At 37.6% G+C, this 26,517-nt stretch overlaps 1 protein-coding gene across 1 annotated transcript in view; it reads right to left on the reverse strand.

Annotated features, from left to right (window-relative positions):
- Positions 1-14,632: 14,632 nt before the first annotated feature.
- The window catches only part of Slc5a8 (solute carrier family 5 member 8), a 48,249-nt gene continuing 36,364 nt past the window's right edge, over positions 14,633-26,517 (reverse strand). The window contains exons 12-15 of the mRNA XM_046429726.2: positions 24,562-24,767; positions 22,029-22,132; positions 18,739-18,818; positions 14,633-18,434 (exon numbers count right to left, since the gene is read on the reverse strand). Of these exons, the coding sequence (XP_046285682.1) occupies positions 18,309-18,434; positions 18,739-18,818; positions 22,029-22,132; positions 24,562-24,767 (516 nt within the window). The 3' untranslated portion in view covers positions 14,633-18,308. The remainder of the gene's footprint in view (positions 18,435-18,738; positions 18,819-22,028; positions 22,133-24,561; positions 24,768-26,517) is intronic.

Here is a 26,517-nt window from a genome sequence, read left to right on the forward strand (position 1 = left end):
GTAATTACTGTCTTCTTCAGGAACTACAGAATCTGTCTTGTTAAAGTGTTCAAAATTTATTTTTATTTTATATTTTTGAGCTATACAACATGATATTTTGATATATATACACATAGTGAAATGATTATTACAGTCAAACAAATTTGCAGTTCCATCACATTAATATATGTATGTTGCTTTAACAAAATAACTGAAACTGGGTACTTTATAAAGAAAAGAAATTTATTTAGCTCATAGTTTTGGGGCTGAAAATTCAAGATTGGGTATTTTTTTTGTCCTCTAGTGAAGGAAACCCAGGTTGCAACCTGACATGGCAGAGAAACAAAAAGGGAAACAGCCATGTACAGAAGAAGGTGAGATCTTATGCTGACACAGGAAACCAGAGAGATTCAGGAGTCAGGCTTGCTCTTTTGATTATGACCCACTATTACAAGAACTAACTGGGATCCCATGAGAACTACATTGATCTTTCCAGTGACCCACCTCTCACCAGACCCCACTTCCTAAGGGTCCCACCCGCCTCAACACTGATAACTGGGAACAAGCTATCAGCACATGAAACTTTGAGGGACACACAGTCAAACCAGAGCAACTACCTTCCTTAGTTACTTCTGTGTGTGTGTGACCTTAACTACACACCAGTTGGGAAAGATGAGAGTGCCCCCATTACAATGTCCACTAACACTGTCCCACCTTAACTGTGGATTCACCTGAGCTGATTCCCAAGGATCCCATCCCTTGAGATGGGAATCATTGGCCAGCGTGGCTTTGGGTAGACTTGAAGTTCAACCGTTTCTTACTTTCATCTCTCTGCACTCCCTCTGACCTGATGTTCCAGAGAGTGAAATACTAGACAGGGAAGGGCCCAAATGAAGGACATGTACTTTATGGACACTGAAAGACAAGAGGTTATTAACAGGGTTTTATGTTCAGACATTGGGTAAAATATTTCTTCCTCAACCCTGAGGAGAGCAATTTCCAAAGAAATACAAAGAGAAGCTCCAAAAAGACAACTTGTATTCCTGACTCAGTACTGCAACTTTTGACTACAGTGTCTAAAGCCCCACCCCATGTCCATGGCCGTGGGGAGAGGGGTCCTTGGATTTGATACATCCACATCTGCTCTCCTGCTCCCCAGTGCAATGGAGGACTTATGAGCACCTCCTCGTGTTTTGTGGGCAATAAACTTTCAGAAGTAGGTATAGGACCATTCAAGGCATTAGTCGGGAAAAATAGGTGAATGTTTATTAAGTATTACCTTTTACCTGGTCTGACCATAAACCGAATGTTAGGCAACTCTATGGCAAGAAATATCTTGTGCCTGTGGAATTCCACCTTTGTTATTCAAAGTGTCTCTGGCAATCAATTCCTGATATGATATGTATCTAGCATACAATTCTTTTCTTTCCTTCTTTTATCCTTTCCTCCCACCTTTCCTTCATTTCTTTTCTTTCTTCATTTCTTCCCATTATCCCACTGAGTGCACTTATCCCCCTTTCCTGTTTGTGGTACAAGGAACATGTAACAAATACCTTTAAATGCTGTTAGGTGTTGGGGGTGAGAAAGACAAAGCAGGTTAGAGAGGTTATAATCTCTGAGAAACTTCATAAGAAATAAAATGTTTGTAGACATATTTATGAGGCATAAATTTCAATACACATACATGGAGTGCACTGATCAAATCACAGTAACTAATGTTTCCATCTCCTCATCATTATGCTGTGTTTGGAGTCTTCAAGCTCTTCTAATTATTTATAAAATATATAATACATTATTGTGAATTATCACACTGTAACTCAGATATGTATAACTATTACATGTTAATCAAAAATTTTCTTTAAATGTTGGAGATGGAAATATAAACTACCCTGATTTGATGATTGCATACTCCACATATAGCAAATTATCACACTGTACCCCATAAATATGTACAAATTTATTTCTAAAATAAAAAAATCTTTATTGGATGAATGCATGCAAAAATAAACAATATAGCCAGCGAAATATTTCTGATTAACTTTTTTCTCTATCTTGATGGTGGAACATTTTAAAAATAAGGCCTAAATGAGTATATACCATAGTTTGAGAAGGTGTTGAATGAATCTTAAGAGTCTTCCTAAGAATATAAGAAATATCCTAATTCAGTTTTATGATTTTCATTAAATTAGCTCTTTGCATTCTTCCAAAAAAGTAGTGATTCTGGAAATAAAGTTATAAAAGTAGTTAGCAAGGAGAGTTAAATCTTTGTGTCAAAATTTTATGTTAGCTGATATTTCTAATGGAAACTTCCTAGAGAGGTACCATATACTTTCTAGTTTTCTGAAACAAAGGAAATATAATTATTCATGCTTTGATGATTAAATGTCATCACCATAAAATTCCAATTTTTCAGTAAGTATGTTAAGTCCTGTCCACAGGGCTCTTCCTCCCCAAAAGGAGACTTCCTATCGCACCCTGTGGCCCACTCACCACTTTTCCCTGTGCACCATTCCTAGTGCATGCATGCCTAATCTTACATCCACAGGGAGCTTGGAAGTGATGGAGGTCCAGAAACCCACCTTCACCTTCCCCACTGCCTAAAAGAATGTAATGCAGTCAAGTTTTCAGTGCTTCTTAAAATAAATGAATCTAAATGGAAGACACACTTTTGCTTATAGCATAAAATCAATTTAAACTCACTTTCCTATAAATATCTATCTCAAAATGAAAGAACCAAGTGTAAGGACTCAACTTCATACAATCTTTTGCCCTAGTGAAGGAGTTAAAAGTGACTGTGATCACATCATATGTGTTGGTTATGATCTTTCCAGTCAGGATTTAGACACCAATTGAATAATATTTTCAACCAAAAATTAAGGAAGTTTTGCTAACAATGTTTTAATTGCACGAGTGGCTTCAATTTAGATCCCATTAACCTCCTGGTTGGGAGGAGAACTACTTAAAGCAGTTTTGGGTGGGATTCTATGCATAGCTGTACTCTGCATGCACAGACATTAGCTCTTGAGGAGGGAATCTTCAGCTTTTATTAATTCAGACTTCACTAATTAAGAAGTTGTGGTCATTTTGATGAGTTGAGGTTCAATATGCAAAATATTGCTAAAAAGAAGAAGAAATATCCTAACCATTTTTATGAAATCATTTATATCTAGTTTATTTTCTAATTGTAAATTAAGTTTGTTTTTCTTACTAATTATTATTATCTTCTAGTCCCGTCGTTCTCAAACACCAGCATGCATTAGAATCACCTGAGCCCCAACATCAGTTTTTCTAATTCAGGGTGTCTCTAGTGGGTCTGGGAGTTTTTAATTCTAGCATGTACCCAAGTGGCGTTGGTTCTGTTGGATGGGGAACACACTGTTAACCATTTATTCGACTAATGTTTTATGATCAGAAACTAAATTACTTTAATGTGTTCTATAATTCAAGCTAAACTTAATCTGTTATATTTATGTAATATTTAGAGACTATTACTGGCAGAAAGGTAGGTGAGCAGCAATTCCCAAGTATGATTTTAGTTACAGTAGCAACTATCAACTGATCATATCATTCAATACAAAGTGCTGTGACTAGGTTTCCTAGCCAGTTTTTTCTAGCCATTCTTCAATGGCTTCTTATTCCCATAACCTCTAAAATCTTTAACATGATACTCCACAGTCTGGTCACTGCCCAGGTTACTGTTCACCTCTTAGGACTCTTTTATAAATACTCTTGTCATGCACCTCTCTGCCTTCCAGGCTTTCAAACATGCCATTACCTCCACCTAAACTACTCCTTCCTTCCCTCTGCTTAGCTAATGTCTATTCGTCTTTCAGATCTCAGCTTCTATCTCTGGTGGTCAGGACAGTGTTCTGTGAATGGGTCAGGTTCTTTATGGTACATTGCTATCACTCATTTTTCAATGCTTATCTCGTGTGGTACACATGCTGCAACACTCTAGTTGTGATACTCATCACACGTTACTGTAATTACTCAGTTTTTGCCTATCTATCTTCTTATTAGATTTTAAACCCTTATGGTAGAAACTGGGTCTCTTGTTTATTACAATATTACTGATACTATTGGTTATGGATGGTTGGGGGACACAGATAACTGCTTAGGAACAGGTTTTCCTAATAACACATCTCAATATTATATACATCTAGCCAGAACTAGCACTGAAACCCCAGGTGTCCCTATGGAAGCAGGTTCTTTATATCACCAAGCCTTATCACATGGCAAAAAGCATGCATTTGGGTTCACAGTGAGTACCCTCTGTGGTATCAGCACTATTCCAGCTACTGGAGAAACTATTAAACAGAGCTTGCAAAAATCTTGCCCTACTTATTGCTTTTGTTTTACTGGAGGACAATATGTAATAAATGATAATTATTCAATAATAACAGCAACGGCTATAGCTTCAATCTGGAAAAACCCACCTATTAAAGATTTGGTCTTCAGCTTGGTGCTCTTGGAAGGTGGTGGAGCTGTTAAGAGGTGGGGCCACTTGATAAATGGGAAGGCCAAACAAGATGGCAGCTAAGATCCTCTGGTGATGGTCCCCCCATGGGAACACAAAGTTGACCAGCTACTGACATACCAAGTTACCTTCACAAGAGCTAAGGGAGACAGATGTGTAAAACCCTGGAAAAATTACAATGAAGATATTTACCATCAAGTTCAGAGAGTGATAGAAGTCTGAGGTTTTCAGGGATTCAACAAGATGGCCAAATAGAGGTAGCCAGCACTCAACTGCTCGTCCTCCAAGAAGAAAGCAACAGGTGTGTGTAGTTGCATATTAAGGTGAGTGACCTTGGGAGAATGTTGGAATTCAACAGCAGAAAAGTGAAAACCTTGTAAATCCCAGTACCTGCTGCCCCACCCTGGCTCCACAGAGGGAAGGGGGGAAGTCTCCACACTGCAGAGGTAACAGTGAGAGTCCCAGAAAACTCTACCAGACAGACACCAGCAGAAATCTTCATGGCCCTGCAGGCTCACAGCCTAAAGAGATGAGACCTGAAATCTACACAGTGTTCTGGCTTCAGGAAAGAAATGCATCTTCCAGAAAACCCCCAGGGTGCTGTAGCCTGGAAACACCTTCAGAAAGGAATGACTGTCTGAGTTTGAACAACTCCTGAGATCAGAGACCCCTGCATATTCCAGATCTGGGACCCCACTGCATTGGTGGGCAGTTGCCTCGTGAGCCAGACTGAGGAGCGACTCTGACGCAAACCTACAGTATGGGGAAGGGGGATTGCAACATGGAGGGGAACAGAGGATCCGGGAGCCTGCCCTCGGAGACCAGGGGGCTGGTTATCTGTGGTCTCACATGGGTGCCAAGACTGAGAGCAGCTGACCGAGCAGTCCCCACCACCCATCTCCCAGCATGGTGCCCAGACACCCGTCACTAACAAGGCAGAGGAAAAATATGAGGTTCCTTCCAGAGGCCTGCTGGGGAGTCCCCGAAAATATCGCTCTGGCTCTTGTTGTAGCCAGAGATCCAGAAACGCTGCCCAATACTAGCCTCATCCTGACTCACTTGCTCTGGCAAGCACCTCAGCTGAAACGAATTTTACCCGGCTCCAGCCACAACCCATCTCTACTCAAGTCCTGGTGGTCACTGAAACTGAAAGAATCAGGGGAGAAAAGCCCCCTGCCCATGCCTTATCCCCAGGTGTGCCCAGCTAAGGGTAGTCTGAGGTCCCATTTCTGGGTGACCATGCTCAAAATAGCAGCAGAGAAATAACAGAACTTTTGCTTCCACTGCATCTATGCAGGGCTCCTGCCTTGGTCACCCCACACTTTGATTATGCACTGATGGCTGCACTGAATGTGAAGGCCACAGAAGAGGTGCTGTGGTTCCCCCTCCACCCATTCCCTGTGAAACTGGACCCACACAGTGTTTAATCAGCAAACAAATGCTTCAGGCCTCTCCTACCGGAGCAGCCAGTACCCAGGTACCACTCAAGTAAAGAGCCAACATCAGTAATGCCCAAGGAAACACCCATCACCCAACAGGGGCTGTCACCCTCTTTGTAGGAGTACCCACACAGGGCGTGCCCCACACACTCTGCTGTCTACACCACACCTGCCAGAACTGCTAGAGTGTCCTGACTCTTTCACAATTCACAGAAATAGTGTGTCTCTCCAACTCTGTTTCAGTCAGCTTTTTTCACTGCTGTGACTAAATGACCCGAGCAGCACAACTGTAGAAGAGGGGGCTCATGATTTCAGAGGTCTCAGTCCAGCAGGCTCCATTCTTCAGGGCTGAAGGTGAGGCTGAGCATCATGGCAGAAGAGTGTGGCAGAGGGAAGCGGCTCACGTGACTATCAGGAAACAGAGAGAGACTCCACTCTTCAGATACAAAATATATACCCCCTAATCGAGTCCTCAATGAGCCACTTCCTCTAGCCACATCCCACCTGCCTCCAGTTACCACTCAGTTAATCCCATCAGGGGTTAATTCACCAATCGTGCTAATGTTATAATCCGATCATTTCTTCTCCAAACCTTCTTGCATTGTCTCAAACGTGAGCTTTTGGGGGACACCTCACATCCAAACTATAACAAACTCCAATATAGTATGCACTGTGCCCAAACTCTCTAATCACAGCCAAAGAAGCTACAGGAAGATTAAATTGCAGTACCTGGATGGATATAACATTACATAGCAAACCAATACCCCAAAGGCCATCCCATAAAAATGCAGAGATATCCATTCTACCAGAACAAATCTCAATACAGGAACACAAGAAATGTGAAAAAGCAATATGACACCTCATAAAGAGTACAACTTTCTCATAATATTACAAAGATATCAAAGTGTATTAAATGTCTGACACAGAATTCAAAGGAACATTTTTATTTACCTTTATTTGTCCTTTTTAAGCATACATGATGGTAGAGTATATTTTTACATATTATACATAACTAATTCTAATTAGGATCTCATTCTTGTGGTTATACATAATGTGGAATTTCACTAGTTGTCTATTCACATATGAACATAGGAAAGATATGTCCAATTAATTATACTGTCTTGTCTATTTTCATCTCTCTTCCCTTCCCTTCCTTCCCTTTTGTCTAATCCAATGGACTTTTATTATTCCCTCCCCCTACCTTATTTTGTGTTAGTATCCACATATCAGAGAGAACAGTAGACCTTTGGTTTTTTGGGATAGGCTTATTTCACTTAGCATGATAGTCTCCAGTTCTATTCATTTACCTGTAAATGTGATAATTTCATTCTTCTTTATGGCCGAGTAATATTCCATTTTCTTTATCCATTCATCTGTTAAAGGGCATCTAGGTTAGTTTCATAACTTAGCTATTGTGAATTGAGCTGCTATAAACATTGATTTGGCTATGTCACTGTTGCTAATTTGATGCCAATACCTTGCCATCAAAAGAACGATTTTTAAAAGTTCAATGAAGCTGGGCATGGTGGTGCATGCCCGTAATACCAGTGACTCTTGAGGCTGAGGCAGGAAGATGGCAAGTTCAAGGCCAGCCTGGGAAATATAGAGAGACCCTGTCTCCAAATAAAAAATAAAAAGGGCTGGGAATGTAGTTCAGTGGTAGAAGACCTCTGGGTTCAATTCTCAGTGGTCAATGAAATCCAAGAGAATACAGATAAACTGCTAAATGATTAGGAAGACAATGCAGGTATGAATAAGAAATTTAGGGGCTGGGGATGTGGCTGAAGCGGTAGCACGCTCGCCCGGCATGCGTGCAGCCCGGGTTCGATCCTCAGCACCACATACAAACAAAGATGTTGTGTCCATCAAAAACTAAAAAATAAATATTTTTTAAAAATTCTTAAAAAAAAAGAAATTTAGCCAAGAGATAGAGTTTCTGATAAAGAACCAATCTTGAATCTTAGAGATGAATACCTTAATAAGTGAGAAAAAAATTCAACTGACTCAACAACAATGAGGTCAAGTGGAAGAAGGAATATCAGAGGTTTGAAGACACATCTTCCAAAATAACACATTCATACAGAAATAAGAAAAAAAAATACAGAATGAAGAAAGCATGTAAGATTCTTAGGACACTATTTTAATTAGTTTTTGCATCAATGTGACCAAAATACCCAACCAGAATGGCTTAGGGGAGGAAAAGTTTGTTAGGACTTCACAGATTCAGAGGTCTCAGAGTCCGTGGACTTCATTGCTTTGGGTCCAAAGTGTGGCAGGACATCCTGCAGGAAGGGCCCTGCAGAGGAAAGCTGCTCAGCTCGTGGCAGGGTTAGGAGGAGAGACGGCGGATAAATGGGTCACAGGGAAGATGCACTCTCCCAGGGCATGGCCCCACTGCTCACCTCCCTGAGCTATGCCCCGTCTACCTACAGTTACTGACCACTCATTCAAACTAAGATGGACTGATGAGGTTACAGGTCTCAAAATCAAATCATTTTACCTCTGTACATTCCTGCATTAACAAAGAGGGACACCTGAAATCCAAACCATAATAGACTCCATTAAAAAAAAAATCAAACACCTGTATCATTAGCATACCCAAATGGGAAAAAAATAAAGATAAGGAACAAAGAACCTATTCAATAAAATAATAGTGGGAAACTTTCCTAATCTTGGGAAAGTCATGAACACTCGGGTACAAGAAATCTGTAGAACTCAATAGACATGACCAAAAAGATACAGCAACACATTATAGTCAAACTGTCAAAAGCATAGGACAAAGAAAGAATTTTAAAATCTGCCAGAGAAAAGTGACAAGTCACACTTAAGGACAACCACATAAGACTAACAGATATCTCTGCAAGATCCCTACTGGTCAGGAGGGCATGGAAAGATGCATTTCAAACCCTGAACGAAATTACTGCCAACCAAGATTACTATATCCAGCAAGGCAGAAATAAAGATCTTCTAAGATGAGCAAAAACTAAGGAAATTCATGACCAGACATACAAAGGACACAAAAAGGAGTTCTACACTCAGTTGTATAGGAAAGATAACTACCACCAGGATAGCATGTGAAATTGTAAATCCCAACAGAACTAGAAAAAAATCAATCCTAAAATTCATATGGAAGCACAAAAGATCCTGAGCAGCCAAACCAATCTTGAGCAAAAAGAGCAAAACTGGGAGTGTCACAATTTCAAGACATACGACAAAGCCACAGTAACAAAACAGCACAGTATTGGCATAAAAATGGACATTAACACTAATGGAACAGAATAGAGAACCCATAAATAAAGTCACATAACTACAACTACAGTTCTTGAAAACACTGTCAAAAACACAAATTGGAAAAAAGAGTCTCTTTAACAAATGGTGCTGGAAAAACTAGATACCTTTATGCAGAGATTGAAATTTGATCCCTATCTCTCACCCTGTACAAAAATAAACTCAAAGTGGATCAAATGTAACTGGATTTAATGTAACTCTAAAACTTCTATAGGGAGGCATAGAGAGAACACTTCAAAAGATAGGGACCAGCAACACTTCTATGGATAAAGACCCCAACAGGAAACAAAAGCAAAATGAATTAACATCAAATTTTAAAACTTCTGCATATCAAAGGAAACCATCCACAGAGTGAAGAGACAATCTACAGGATGGGAGAAAATATTTGCCAACTAGTCATCTGACAGAGGATTAATATCAAGAATATATAAAGAACTGAAACACTTAACAACAACAACAAAAAAGACAAGTAATGCAATTAAAAATGAGCAAATGATTTGAACACACTTCTCAAAAGTAGAAATACAAATGGCCAATAAATACATGAAAAAGATGCTCAACACATTAGCCATCAGGTAAATGCCACACAAAACTACCATGAGATACTACCCACCTCACCCAAGTTAAAATGGTTATTAGAGAGGGGAAGGGAGGAAGAACCCAGAAAGTAACACCAAGGGAGTGGTATACCTGGGTCATATGGTGGCTCCATGCCTAGTCTTTTGAGGATCTCCATACTGGTTTTCATAGTGGATGCACTAATTTACAGTCCCACCAACAGTCTAAAATTGTTCCTTTTTCTCCACATCCTCTCCAACAATAATAATAATAATAATTTATAATAATAATAATAATTATTATTATTATTATTATTATAAATTATTATTATTATTTGAACAGGGGAATGAACCCAGGTACACTTAACCACTTAGCCACATCCCCAGCCCTTTTTATTTGTTATTTTAAGATAGGGTCTTTCTAAGTTGCTTAGGGCCTCACTAAATGGCTGAGGCTAGCTTTGAACTCATGATCTTTCTATCTCAGCCTCCCAAGTCACTGGGATTACAGGCATGTGCCACCACACCCAGCTTATTATTTGTATTTCTGATGACTGCCATTCTGACTGGTGTGAGATGAAATCTCATTTTAGTTTTGATTTGCATTTCCCTAATTGCTAATGATGTTGAACATGTTTTCATGTATTTGTTGGTCGTTCATATTTCTTCTTTTTAGAAGTGTCTGTTTAATTCATTTTTCCATTTATAATTTTTTATTACATATTCTAGATATTATTCCTCTGTCAGAAGAGTAGCAAGCAAAGATTTTCTTTCATTATGTGGGTCTCTCTGCACATTTCTAAATGTTTCATTTGCAGTGCAGAAGCTTTTCACTTTGACACTGTTCTGTGTAGTAACTCTTGGCATTATTTCCTGAGATTTTATTGCCTAGGCCTAAAAGCTCAAGTGTTGACCCTATATTTTCTTGTAGAAGTTGCATAGTTTCTGGTCTAACTCTGGAGTCTTTGATGCACTTTGAATTGATTTTTGTACAGGGTGAGAGATAAAGGTCTAGTTTCATTCTTCTACATATTAATAATCAGTTTTCCCAGCATCATTTATTAAAAAGACTATCTTTTCTCCAAGGTATGTTTTTAGCACCTTTGTCAAGGATCAGATGATTGTAGATGTGTGGGTTAGTCTCTATGTCTTCTATTCTGTACCATTGGTCTATGTGCCTGTTTTCATGCCAGTGCCTTAAAGTTTTTGCTACTATAACTCTGTAGTGTAATTTGAAGTCAGACAAATGCTACCTCCAACATTGATTTTTGGGGGCTTAAAATTGCTTTGGCTATTCTGGGTCTTTTATTCTTCTAAATTATTTTAGAACTGCCTTTTCTAGTTCTGTGAAGAATGTCATTGGTATTTTGATGAGGATTGCCTCAGATCTGTGTGTTGCTTTTGGAAATATGGCCATTTTAACAATATTAATTCTACCTATTCATGAACATGGGAGATCTTTCCATCTTCTGAGGTCCTCTTTATTTCTTCAACATTCAATAGTTTTCATTGTAGAGGTCTTTCACCTCCTTGGTTAGATTTCTTCCTATTTTTTTATTGTTGTTGTTTTATTTTGTTTTTTTGCTACTGTGAATGGAATTATGGAATTGTTTTCCTAATTTCTTTCTCAAGAGATTCATTGTTGGTATATAGAGAAGCTATTGATTTTTATATGTTGATTTTGTAACCTGTTACTTTGCTAAATTTATTAGCTCTAGCAGTCTTTTGATGGAGTTTTTTGATCTTCTAGGTATAGAATCTTATCATCTGCAAAGGTTGATAATTTGACTTCTTCCTTTCCTATTTTAATCCCTTTTATTTCCTTCTCTTGCCTAATTGCTCTGGCTAGCATTTCTAGCACTATATTAAATAGGAGTGATGAGAGTGGACATCCTTGTCTTGTTCCAGATTTTAAAGGAAATTCTTTCAGCTTTTTCCCGTTTTCTCTGAGGTTGGCTTTGTTTTTCTCACATGTAGCTCTTATGATGTTGAGGTATGTTCTTTCTGTGCCTAGTTTATTCAGTGTTTTTATCATGAATGGGTGCTGAATCTTGTTGAAAGCCTTCTATGCATCTATTGAGATGAGTGATTTTTGTCCTTAATTCTGTTTATGTAATAAATTACATTTATTTATGTGCAGATATTAAACCATTCTTGCATCTCTGTAATAAAACCAACTTAGTCATGGTGTACAATCTTCTTAATATGTTGTTGAATATACTTTACTAATATTTTACTAAGTATTTTTGTATCAGGGATATTGGGCTATAGTTTTCTTTCCTTGATGTGTCTTTATCTGGTTTTGGTATGAGTGTGATACTAGCTTTATGGAATGAATTTGGAAGTGTTCTATTTCATCAAATAATTTGAGGAGTGCTTAGTTCTTCTTTACAGGTTTGGTAGAATTCAACTGAAAATCCATCTGGTCCTGGGCTTTTCTTTGTTGGAAGCCTTTTTATTTCTTCTTGTATCTCATTACAAGTTACTGATCTGTTTAGGTTTTCTATGTCCTCTTGATTCAGTTTTGGCAGATCATACTCTTCTATACATGTATCCATATCTTCTAGATTTTTCAATTTATTGGAGTATAAGTTTGCAAAATACTCCTTAATGATCCACTGCATTTCTGAGATGTCTGTGGTAAGGGAAATCAATATTTTAAACACAGATCAGAGAATACCTCACCTAGAAGGTGACATCTTAGTAAAGACCAGGAAGTCCATAGCGGGAGCCAGGTGGATATCAGGGAGAGCTTTCTAAAAAGTAGGGGTGTGTTTTCTTGAATTCAAGGAATAGAAAGGTCAGTATAGCTGGACTGGAGTAGTACATTCTTCAACCAGGCAGACCCCAAAGTGGGAAAGACTTATTTTAATCCTTTAGTCCCATGTCTAATTCCTCTCTCAAATTTACTGGACACAAGAGTCCCTCTTTGTTTCCATGAAGAGTAAAGGAATAAAGGGACAAAGGACTGTGACTCTACTGGATGGTCCCTCCACATAGACAGAAACATCAGGATTGAATATCATGAAACACTGAAGAGGTAGTTGTTCATATTTATAAATGTGAGGCACATCAAAATGGCTAAATGGAGCTAAGATAAATCACCCACAAAAAAAGGAAGTAAGGGTAGTGGTATATAAGCTAGGTTCTAACAATTGAGCAGATGTTTTCAAAGATCTGAGATATGAACACAAGGTGGGCATCTAAATAAAAGGGATATCAGGCAAAGTAATAAGAAGGCAAGAGAGTGGGTTATATATTTAGCAAATCCCAGGAAGCTCCATGTAATAGGCTTATTAACATGAAAAAGAGTGACAAAATGTATTCTTGAGAAGACCATCAGGTGAAAGGATGTGGGATTTATTAGACAATAAGGAGATAAAAATTTCTGAGCAGAGGTATAAATCATCAGATTTAATTTTCAAAGAGACAACTATGAAGTGAAACCGTAGTTTTTAAACATGTGGTTCCAAGACCACATCATCCTTGGGGAAAGAATGAGAGATGATCTTGAGTCCCATGCCAGAGCTACTAAATCAGAAACTCTGGGAGTGGAGCCCAGAAATCTGTGTTTTAACCAATTCCTCCAGGTAATTCTGATGTACACGAAAGTTTGAGAAATTCTAGAATATAATGAGAAAAAAATAGTGTCAGACCATATCATTGTCCAGAAGAGAATAAGGCCCCTGAATTAGAGAGCCAAGGAAAGTAGAACTGAATGAGGAGAACTCTGAATCCTGATACTAACATACAGAAATGGATGTGGAGTTCCAGCAGTAAATTGTAGCTGATACAAAATCCAATGCCTGGTGGTGATTTGGCGTTAACAAGGGTAAGACTTTAGTAAGATAGCCTTTACAATGAGGAAATGAATAAAAATAAGTGATTACAAATGGGAATGAGTAGGAAAGTTTGAGGCAGTTTCCAAAATATTCATTCTGTTCTTTGATAAATTTGAATTATAGAGATCTGACCTTTACAGTGAAATGTCATGTAGAACTCCCTCCATATGGAGAATTTGCATTTTGCTCTATCAAGAATAGAATAGGTAAGAAATAAATGGGTACTTTGTTTTGAGTTCGTCTTTTTAATTTTTTTTTATTTGTGCATTATAATTATACATAATGGTGGGATTATTACAGGTTCATAGGTACTTTTAATTATATGAACAATAGGCAAATCAGAGAAGTGAACATTTCTTGCCAAAGAGGAAATGTGGCAACTGCTTCTTTTATTATACTTCTCCAAATTGGGTGATTGGAAAGAAACATGGTCATCTTTGGTACCTGAATCATTAGCTTAGCTCTCCTTTTGATTTTATACCCCACAAACAAATTTTATCTTGAGATTAAAAGAATGTAAATTTGAAACTTCAAGTTAATATTTTTTTTCAAGAGGAAGAAAAATGTTCAGATTAAGAGTTTCTGTTTCTAGTGCAAAGTCCTGATATCATCAGCAATTATTTGGATCCATTTTTAAATTACCCCCAATTAAAAATCTGAATGGGAACAGAAAAAAAATGTTACTATTTTAGTGCTTTATCTTGTACTTTCTTATATCAGTCTGCTTCATATTATCACCATGAAATACCCAAAGTAATTAACTTTATAAAAAGAGTTAGCTAGCTCAGTTTGGTTTTGGTGGTTCAAGTTCAAGTTTGGATAGTCCCATTAGTTTGGCCTCTGGTGAGGGTAGTACATCATGGTGGGAGTACATGTAGGAGCAAATGGTCACATTTTGAATGAGAGGACAGTAAAAGGTGGCATCTAACTATCCCTTTTGAGGGCTATCTTCAATGACCTAAGGATCACCACTAAGACCCACTTCCCAAATATCATACTACCTTCCAATAGGGCCACCCTGCAGATTAAAATTTCAATCATGGACCTCTCTGAAGAATAACCAAACCAACAGCACTTTTATTTTCAAATACAGCATTAATTATTTAAAATATAAAGTATTCTTTAATGACAAAAGTCCTCCATGTTTATTTGCTTACACTTTTATAATTTATGTACAGCATTTAGGAAAAGCCCTTTTGTGATAAATAGAGTAGAAAAAAATCTTTTTGTAAAGGCTGATAAGATTAATTATATTCAATCTGGCAGAGTTCAAAAAGCAAATTGAAAAATCATATTTTCAACTGTTATACAGTGTAATATTCAACTATCTCAAGGTTGTCATAAGCAATGGGTATAAAATCTAACAGCATATCATGAATTTTCAGTAACTAAATGATAATGCACTTAGTTGACATTTTTCTTTTTGCTGGGGATCAAACCCAGGGTGTCATATATGCTGGACATGCCTTATACATCTGAGTTACAGCCCCAGACTCTCAATTGGTTCTTTATCAATAATCTTTTGGGAAAACTCAGAATTTCCCATAACAATTCAGAGTTACTCAACCCATCTCAACCCCACCCTATCCCATGTATCTATATCATGAATACTCAGTTTTTTTAAGAAAAGGAACAAACAAACTATGTTTTCTGTAGTTTTCATAAATAAAATAAAATAATGAAATTCTTTTATTCATACATTCAATATTTCCTTCATCTTGATGCTTGTCAAAATTTGAGAAACCATGGAGAGGAGCTAAACTGTTATATGACTGGTTTAAATAGCTATTCACAATACTATAGTCCTTAAAATTTTTTAAATGCTGTGAAAATATGAGGTCATTATTCTGCATTATAACGTTCCACATGCTAGTGGTATTTTCAACTTTACCTGTGGAGGAGAATGTTCAGATAGAAATGTCAGGCCACATTCCTGAAGCAGCACAACCAGGCTGGGACTTCAGAAAAGCCAATGTCAGCCTCCATGGTGAGGTTTCTCAAACCACACACTATGGACATCTTTGGCTCAGTGATTTTTGTTTGAAGGGAGAGAAGCCACCCTAGTTCCTAGGATGCTTACAATATCCCTGAATTCCACCTACTAGATACCAGTGGCATCTCTTCCTCCATGTGGCCAACAAAAAAAAAATGTCTCCAGATATTTTCAAATGGCCCTGGTTGAGAGCTTCTGGCACAGAAAGAAAATGATTGCATAAGCAACTAAACAGATGAATATGAATTTATGCTGTTTCACATTTTACCCTGTATAATTTCCATTTCTCTGCAGAGTGAATAGGACTTATCTACATTGTTCTATCTATTGGAATAATCCTGCTGATTCCTAAATATATTTTAATATTCCTCTGGTACACATTTTTTTTAAAGAAGGCCCTGTGTCTACATCATGATAATGCAAATTATTAGCAATGCAATTAAAAAAAACCTGGCAAATGACTCTAGTCTCAAATTTCATGCCCCCAAATATTAAAATATTAAGTAACTATTTGAATTAATAAAAGTGCTATTCTGCCAAAGAGATCCAGCAGATCTTTTACACTCACATTATTTCTGTGAGGTAGGCAGAAGTTTAATGCTATGTACCATCATTTGATGGGGTGAAGTATAAATTCAAAGATATGCAACTTGACAACAGCAACATATATTGACAAACAACCCATGTGGCTTTTCCTCCCATTAAGGTTGTGACTCAAAATAACTAAGAGTAAAACACTACTTACTTTATATTACAATATATTAACATTTCCCCCTTTTTGGTTCTATTCTAAAATTTAGAAATTAAGATAAATTATTTTAAATTCATAATATCACTTTATTGTCTTCAGAATTTTATCTGGCACTCTTATGTGTTTGTGCAAGTAAAAGTGAAAGTTCCAAATATCACAAGATATATTTTGCCATAAGGAAAGTGGACAAGAATGGACATATTATATTTCTTATTAAGAATATATTGCATAACCCCTGCACAGTCAGAGAAAAGAAAAAGTTACTTATATAATCCGATTTTGATTTCCAAAACTGAAGCACTCTGCATACATATGCATTTAAAATTCTTAAATAACCATCAAAGTTGCATGAAACAAACAAGATTATGTCTTCTTACTCCTTAAAACATTATAGATTCACAAAGCTTGAAGTTAGCTTTCAAATATAGGAATTAAAAAAGAGTATCTAAATACATAAGAGATTTATGAATGTATAGTTAATTTAAATGTGATATGAACCTCTTTTGCTTTAGATAAATGCTACTTCTTATTTTACACATATTTCAATGTCAGCTAGCAACCCTAAATTTACAGGGCATGGCTTCCTAAACAAGATAGATCAGAAAATAATCATGAAATTATTGAATTAAAAAACATTTGTATGTATCTAAATATTTCTCTCATTTTTTGTAAAAAAATTGAAAAAAAAATTAAACTTTTAAACAGTATCTGATATGGGTAATGTAGAAAAAATAAGTTATTGATGAAATCATGTAACCAGACATAGCAAAATAAACAGCTAAGCAACTTTAAGACTCTACTTGAAATTTTAAAACATAAAGCAAACGACATATTTAGTAAGTCTAGAACTGGATGGATGAGATTCGTAGCTTAGAAATATAGTCATAGTCATCTATAATTTAGCTTTTTAACTATATACTAGAATTTTGAGATTTCTAAGCATATGTGCCTTCGATCAATTTAATTGACTGCAAATTAGTTGATAGTCAAAAATTCAAAACTTAATAGCCTGAAGTGTAATTATCTAACTCCACATAATTTAATCATTTTTAAAAATATAACATTCTCAGATTATCAAATCCCAAAGTACCTATGTCAAATGTACTTTAGTCAGTACCAGGCTCATGGGAGTTTATAATTTATAGGCTAGGACTTTTTGAACTGCGGGCTGGGGTGGCATAATCCATGTTAGGTGTTTCAAGATAATCCAAGCCCAGGGCAACAGACCCAACAGGAATCCAGGAAGGCAGGCACCAGTGACGCCACCAACAAAATCACAGTCAGAGGTTCAGAATCCAAAAGCTATAGTTTAAGAAAAGCAATAGAGAGAAGTAGCCAATGGCCAAGAATCTCAGAAAGAAACCTAAAGGCACAAGAATAGATGCAAGAAGACCTTGATCACTGGGTCCCTGTTCTGTCCCAGACAGGTCACTTCTTGATCACCTTCCTGAGCCAAAATCAGTTCCAAAGCTACTATGAGCTCTGGGCTGAACCAGGATAAAAAGCAAAGATTTAGACAAGACAGATTTATCACTTCATTGCTCTCTACAAATAGAGTGGTAGAAGAGAGAATAGTTCTTTTCAATATTAATTACAACTTTGGTGAATACAAAGCTTACATGCTAGCACTAAAGGCACAGAAAATATTGCCCAATAATGCCCCAAAAACATGCCTTTGGCCAACAAGTATCACAGGTACATGTGTGTATTAGCCTTCCAGCCTATATGTAGTCATAACTTTCACAACCGTATCTTCATTGAAATAAAAGTGAGAAATGCTGATGCTGAAACTCTTGACTCCAGAGTAGCATCAATGAATCAGTATGGAAAGAGAAGAAAGTTAGGACTTCTCTTTAACAAAAAATGTATTGCCCCATAACATGACAGACAAAAGAAAGACAGATAGATCTAAATCTGATCTAAATATCCTAGAAAACACAGAATCGAGGCATCATTTAAAATCATCTTGCTTTGGAGGTGTTTCACAAGCGAGTCCCATTGACCTTGCCCCTCTGATCTGTGAAATTCAATTCAATATGGTTGAAGGCAGGATTATCAGTTCCAAGATCCTCCACTGGATGAGATTTATAGCTTATATCATGCTGCTTCTAAAAGAAAATGTTAACATGGTGATTAGGAAAACAAGAAACTTCATTTGTTCAATGACAAATCATTGTTACTACGGTTTCTATTTCTGTAAACCAGCTTTGTAATCTACTGAGGGAGAGATGTACAACAGATATAAACCAGCAGATGATACAATGACACAGACACACAGAATTATCAGAGGATAAGATAAATACCTTCCCTGTCCATTTCTGTTAAAAAAAAAAAAAAAAAGCTGAGAACTAGTGTTCTGTTCAGGGGATAAAGCCGAGTTTTCTAATTTAAGGTAAATGAAAGTCAACTTACTTTTTTAAAAATATCAAAATTGGATAAAAAGTCCTGTTTGGTTAGTAAGAATCTGGGGTCTAAGTTCTGTTTTCTTCCCCCTGGAGGGAAAACAAAAAATATGATTACATTGCTAAAATGATACCTATAACTACATGTTGACATCCCATCATACAGGCATTTAATTTATATACATTCAACTCTGTGGACTCATAAAAACCATGAAGAGAAAAAGAAACTTTCAAACCATGCTGAAGATTCAGCCCACCATTCCCCGTCAGTCTCTCACTATGATAAATACGAGCCTTGTAAGGTAAGAGGGTAAGAGAGAGGGAGGGAAAGAGGGAGAGAGAAAAAAATTATAACTAGCTCTTAAAATTAAGGCAACTGCTTCAGCTAGTGCTCAACAAGAAAGTCATCTGCTCCTATTCTGACAGGAAAACTGGCTTACAAGTATCCTTCATGATCCACCAATAAAATATCAAACCATCTGTCTCTGCTTGAGCTAGCAGAGCTGCCTTTCCCCAATTTTATGGCTACAAATACTGATGTGTGAGAAGAAATGCAGGAACAGGCTGGGGTTGTGGCTCAGTGGCAGAGCGCTTGCCTAGCATGTGTGAGGCACTGCATTCGATTCTCAGCACCAAGTATCAATAAATAAAAGTCCACTGACAACTACAAAAATATTTTTTTAAAAAAAAGAAATCAGGAAATTATGAACTGTTGAAAAATTAACTGAAAATTGATATAATTACTGATGTTTGATTTAAATCTTCTTCCCTAAGGTTTTGCTTCATGAAAAATAATTCTTTATTTGGTATTTTATTTATGGCTCAAGAGGATGCATTTAAAAACTGTCTATGGTTCTCAAATAATCTCTATCCAAATCATCTAGGAGATGTGCTTAGTATGCAGATTTCCAGACTCCAGTCTGGACTGACCAAATTAGAACCCCTGTTGCCAGGGCCACTGAATCCTGATTTCTGCCAAGTTTCCAAGATAATTTTTATGCCCTTTAAAGTGTGTGAACCACCACTTTTGTATAAGTACTAGACTTTAAATTATGAGAATATGTATTTTTGGAGATAAGATGAGCTTTAAATTCATCCATTCAACATTACTGAGTACCTACTATGTGATAAGATTCTACTAGCTGCTGCAGAGACAGAGATGAGTAAGACAATCACTGCCTTCAGGGTTCGTGGGCTATTTACAAAAATATTTGTCCACATTTAACTGATGAACAGTATGTTTTAAAATATATTTCCTAAGGAATTTTAGAATTATATGTTCCCAGGTTTTTCCAAGGTGCTCACTGCTGGTGTTGAGTAGGAATAAGTCATTTATGAAATTAATGAAGGTATTTTTTTTATTATTGGATGTCTGCTCACCTGGATAAAGTATTAGCTTTTAAAATAAAATACATACCTGTGTACAGTTATCAGTGTATTTAAGGTGGGGAGGGATTCTGTGTACAGAATCAATGTATTTAAGGTGGGGAGGGAATATTCAAAGGGAGTACTCTAATATTCCATTTCCTTTTTTAAAAGTGAGGGTAGACTAAAGTTCAAGGTCAAGTAGTATAAGAAGAGAGATACGTTTATTCCAGGTCTGAATAACGGTAATTAGTAAGAAAAGTTTAAAATATGTCATAATAAATATCAAAGGAGGTAAGGAATAAACCTACCGTGCTAGTGGTTTTTACTTAGAAAAAGCACAATACTTTGGGAAAAGAAACAGAATACTTTAAAATAATCGAGGAGTAACAGGTAGTAACAAACTTTATAATTAATACAATGTCACAGAAGTTTGAAAGACAGTGATATCCAGGTGTCAAAAAATAACAGTCGATAGTATGTTTTAAAAAGTGGCACAGCATTATCAGCTTTGTAGCATAAAGCAAGCAAAGACATCAGACAGATCTGGACAAAGTATAATATTTCAGAGTATTTATAACACCTTGATAAAGAAGGCAGTGCAGGCTTCCCCTAATTTGGGTGCTAAGGATGTATATGTGGAAGGGGATGCGGGGAATTAAGGAGTCCATCCCTTTCCAACTACTACCCCAGCCAGAGTCACTGTGATGTCTCACCTGGATTACTGCAATAGCCTCCTGCCTGCCTCATTCCTCACAGACTATTCTCAAAACTGGAACAAGTGTACCTTTGAGAATTACTGGAAAATTAATTGAAAAAAAAAATCCACACAGTAGACCTAAAAGACACAGGGATAGAAAATTCGAGAGAAAAGACAAGAAAATAAGAGGAATTGTCCATCTCAAACATTTGACTAACAGGAGTTTCCAGAAAGAGAAAACAGAAAATGATAAGAAATTACAAAAGAAATAAGACAAGAAAATGCCCCAAACTGGAGGACATGGGTCTTCAGATTAAAAGGGCCTTGCTGAGGGCTGAGGGCAAGTCAATAGTTATGAAAATGGGTCACGGGCAAAGGGTCAGAAGTAGTGTGGCACTGGCAAGCCACAGAAGACCAGTAACCTACAAGAAAATTAAGACGTCCTCTCAGAACACAGGTGCATTATTTTCAATTTAGTGGGTTTTTTTCAGACATGCAAAGTTTCCAAAACCTCTTCTATTATGCTTATTCAATTAAGGAAGTAAATAAGAATTAGAACTAGTGGGATATAAGCACCAGCAAACCCAACATAGGAGGGAAGCCAAGAGAATTCACACAATGAAGACAAAATAAATTTCCAAGATAAAAGCTCCATAGCAATTTATACTCTGTGTATTATCAGTTGGATTTAAAAAAAAAAAACATATGTAGTTTTTAAAGTCTATCAACATTTTTTGGAAGCTTTTATACTATGCTTAGGAATAAAGATTATAATTATTATTCCTTCATGTTTATACCTTTTTATAGCTTACAAAGAACTGGTATGGGACAATGAAAAGATTCTGGCATAGGGTTGCTATAAAAATAATGTACAGAATCCTTATCTTTGTAGTAGCTACTATATAGTTTTCTTCAAACACTTTAGTTTTCTCTCATAGCAATCTGTGAAGTAGCCTGGTTAACTATTATCCTCATTTTGCACATAAGAAAACTAAGTTTCAAGGTAGTTATGTGACTTGCCTAGGTTCATGCAGCTACTAAGTGAAAGATCCAAAATTCAAACACAAATAGTCTTTTGATTTCAAGTCTGGGCTCTCAAATTTCCCATGAGTAAAATGGAAGAAATAATTAAACTAGTTGTTAGCAAGATCACAATAACATTAACAGTTATAAAACAGATACAGGAAAAACTGATACACAGGCAAATACAAGAATACTAATGTTAAGATAATTACCTGTTGATAAACTGATAAGCATCCCCACAATTATCGTTGTCAAAGTTCCAAGAGTGCTGAAGTACAGATATGATAAAGAATACCAATTATCCATTAGTGGAGTCCTAAAAGATAGCAAAAGCATATCTGAGGATTTCATGTAGGGCTGGGGATGCAGCTCAGTTGCAGAGCACTTGCCTAGCATGCACAATGATTTTATGTAATACTAGTAGTAAAACCTAGTGGGGTTATGTTTGGATATGAGGTCCCCCCCCCCCGAACTGTGCTAATGCAGGAATGTTCAGAGGTGAAATGATTCAGTTATGAGAGCTGTAACCTAATCAGTCCATTCTATTTGAATGGACTGACTGGGTGGTAACCGTAAGCAGGTAGGCATGGCTGGAGGAGGCAGGTTGCTGGGGGAGTGCCCTAGAAGGGCAATCTTCCCTGTAACCCCTTTTCTCCTCTTTTTCTCTGCTTCCTTCCCTCACCATGAGCTGAGTAGTTTTCTTTCACTGGGCCCTTACCCCCTGATGTTCTGCCTCATCTCTGGCCCAGGGCAATAGAGTCGACCATCTGTGGATTGAGACCTTTGAAACCATGAGCCCCCAATAAACTTTTCCTCCTCTATATAAAAGTGATTATTATGGTACCAGTCACATATTAAGCCTTGGCTGGTTTATTGGTTTCAGTAATCCAAATGACCATTCTGCCTTAGACTTTTAAACTAAAGGAGATACTTACAGAATTGGGGAAAATGCTAAGAGAAATTCAGGATGTCCTCTTTAGCTTCCCGTAGTCTCACCTCCCTTTCTGACTCTAGTGACTTTTCCAGCCCCTCCCATTAGTGCTTTCATCCTTGTCCAGACTCCCTCCCAAGTTTTTTGCCTCTGTCCACATAGCACCTCATTTTGACAGCCAAATGTGCCCCAGACTCTGGAAATACCTTTTCTCTCTATACATGAAGAGCTTCCCTGCCTTGAACTCCCCTGGTAGTCCCATTAGCAAGCATTCTCATAGCTGAATTCCCTCCATGACAAGAATGGCTTTGCTAATAATGGCTGTACAACAAAGTTCTTTCTTCCAGGAGTGGGTCCATTTTAAGAATAAGACACCTTATCTAGACACTTAAGCAATGATTCTCTAGTATTGTTATTTTATGCAAACTGGCACTGTGGCAACACTTTGGGGACAGTGGCCTTATTTTTGCATTCCTCAAACATATCCACAAGATTTGTGCACTTTAAGCCTGTAGTTTTACAAATTCTAGCCCTCACATTATTGTCTATTCAAATAAGACACAGTGTGTATTATTTCATTAAGTGTTCATAGGCTCAAAAATATACTACATACCCAGCGGCTTAGGAGGCTGAGGCAGGAGGATTGCGAGTTCAAAGCCAGCCTCAGCAACCACAAGGGGCTAAGCAACTCAGTGAGACCTTGTATCCAAGTAAAATACAAAATAGGGCTCAGGATGTGGCTCACTAGTGCCTCTTAGTTTAATTTCCGGTACCAAAAAAAAAAAAAAATACACACACACACACACAACTAAAAACTCCAGCAAGAAGGTCACATCTGTAACTCATTGGTAGTGTGTTAAAGATTCACAATCTTTCTTTAGTAAATAGATATTTTAGGCAGCTTTTTTGCCACTATGACCAAAAGACCTGATAAAAACAATTAGAAGAGGAAAAGTTTATTTGGTTTCATGGTTTCAGAGGTCTCAGTCCATAGATGGCCAACTTCATTACTCTGAGTCTGAGGTGAGACAGAACATCCTGGTGGAAGGGTGTGGCAGAGGAAAGCGGCTCAGGACATCTTATAAGGAAGCAGAGAAAGACTTCTGCCCTCACCAGGGACAAAATATATACCCCAAAGGCACACTCCAATGACCCACCTTCTCCAGCCACATCCTACCTGCCTATAGTTACCACCCAGTTAAATCCCTATCAGAGGATTAATGTTCTGATTGGTTAAAACTCTCATAACCCAATCATTTCACCTCTAAACTTTATTGTGCATGAGCTTTTGGGGGGCAACTATCTAAACCACAGCAGTAAAGGATCTATTTCAAAGATGTATAAACAATATTTTTTTATAATTGAGTTTTTCATTGTAAAGTTTTTCAAAGAGAGATAATTCTTTAAGCAGATAGAGCTGGTGTTTGGTAGAGTTTATCCATAACAGAATTTTTAAATTAATATTCAAGTCTAGGGCTGAGGTGGTGGCTCAGTGGTAGAGTGCTTGCCTCATATGTATGAGGCACTGGGTTTGACCTTCAGCACCAAATTAAAAAAAAATAAACAAAATAAAGTTATTAAAAAAATATTCAAGTCTCCTTTAGATCTTTCGGTAAGACAGAAATTGTTGTACAAATTAGGAAAATACCAATTTTTCTTTTGCGATTGCTGAATAAGATGTTACAGCCAGAAAGCGACATGGGCTATACCCATTTCAGAATCAGAAAAAACACAGTGTTACAGGCTAGACAAAAAGCAACTGGAGTTCTCTATTTGTCATTTAAATTTTAAAGACAGATTTTAAAACTTAGTACCTTTCAATGTTGTGTACTTGAAAAGCACTTGTAGAAAATGGCATTGCAGTGGCTGTCATCAAATCTGTCCTATTGTACGTGCTGTTGCAGCCATAGATTTCCAGAGGTAATGGCAGAGTTCTCTCAGGAAGCGGAGGATAAAGTTGAGCTCCAATTCCAACCCATAAGGAAATGGCAAATCCAGCCAAGAGGCCCAAAAGTGCTCCCTAGAGAAAGAAAATGCTTTTGAAAGAAAAATACAGAGTGCTTTGAAATGGGAATTAACATTAAGAAGTTAAGTTCAACATGATCCAAAGCCCAATTCACCAGCTCCCTTTCTAAAACTCGACTTCCTTGCAGGATTGCTGCCTTTTGTCATGGGTACCATTGGCCCCTGGTCCCTCAGTCCAGACCTTTGTAGACTCTGTAACCCCTTTCCTTTTCCATATCACTTCTAACCAATCATGAATTCCTACCCATTTTTCTTTTCAAATGTCACATACTTTCATTTTTTCCACTATTCCCGTGGCCAGTACTCTTCTCTGGCCTTCTCTTTTTCTCATATCCAAAAAATGAAAATAGTCACATAATTGGCTGCAAGGTAATTGTCACCAGCAATTCATTTAATCTGAGCAAATGGCACTCCACATGTGCAAAAAAGCATATCAGGTTTATCCTTACATTTAACAACATGCATGATTGTAACTGAGCTGTAGGACAACTAGGGAGAAGCTAGCAAACAGTTTTTACAAATGACTGTGATAGTGCCTTCAACAAAACCAAGACTTTATAAAGGTAAATGGAGACAGAGAGGGGAGAATTTGGTCATCTGTGCCCTCTGAAGTTATAAGACTCGGGTACCCCCTTTTCACCAGAAATCCAGTGGTTCTGTTAGCTCTTGAATGATTTCAGCCCTGGTTCCAAATGACAGGGAAAAAGTAAACCCTGAGCTGGAAAGGCCCTCCTTCTGTAGTGAAATTTAGAAATCATGATCAATGAAGGTGGCCTGAGCATTAGGCGCTACATGGAGAGGAAAGGCAGGAGCACCTGAAGTTAGGGGGAAAATAAAAGTGAAATCACAGTGTAGGAAACAGAACAGTGTATTGGTAGGAGAGTGGGAGGGTTGTTGATCAGATCAGGAGATTCCATGTTGTGGACAAGGATTTTCATAAGGTCTTTCTTTCTTTCTTTTTTTAGAGAGAGAGAGAATTTATATATATATATATATATATTTTAGTTCTCGGCGGACACAACGTCTTTGTTTGTATGTGGTGCTGAGGATCGAACCCGGGCCGCACGCATGCCAGGCGAGCGCGCTACCACTTGAGCCACATCCCCAGCCCAGATCTTTCTTTAATAAGATGAGGTTAGCATAGTTGGTGGCCATCTGTGGACAGGCCAGACTTAGCTTACTTTTAGTGGGATACATGGCTTGATGTAATATTTTGGATATAAGGTGTCCCCTAAAAGCACCTGTGTTACTGCAGAAATATTCAGAGGTGAGATAATTAGATTATGAGAAATATAACCTAATCAGTCCACCCCGGTTTGAATGAATTAGATGAGTGATTAGGCAGGTAGGCCTTACCTAGAGGAAGTAGGTCACTGGGGGTGTTTAAATGCCCTACAGTCCCTTCCTGTTCTGCTTCCTGGCTGCCATGAACAGAGTGGCTCTTCTGCCACACATTTCTGCCATGGAGCTTTGCCTCACCTTGGGCCCAGAGGAATGGAATCAGCCATCCATGGACTGAACCCCTGAAACTGTAAGCCAAAATAGACTTTTCATCCTCTAAGTTATTTTTGTCAGACACTTTGTTCACAGCAATAAATAGCTAACACCCTTGATCAAGGATCCACAAAATTATAAAACTCATGAGGGAGAAATATCCAGAGCTCTACTCCCAAGATAGTGTTCAGCCCATTAATATTCACTGAATGAGGGAGGGGGCTGGAAGCCGGGGGGGGGGGGGGAATAAA

Source organism: Marmota monax, unplaced genomic scaffold (genome assembly GCF_021218885.2).
Source record: "Marmota monax isolate L192 unplaced genomic scaffold, Marmota_monax_Labrador192_F-V1.1 WCK01_AAM20220418_F8-fsc00051, whole genome shotgun sequence".
Lineage (NCBI taxonomy): Eukaryota > Metazoa > Chordata > Mammalia > Rodentia > Sciuridae > Marmota > Marmota monax.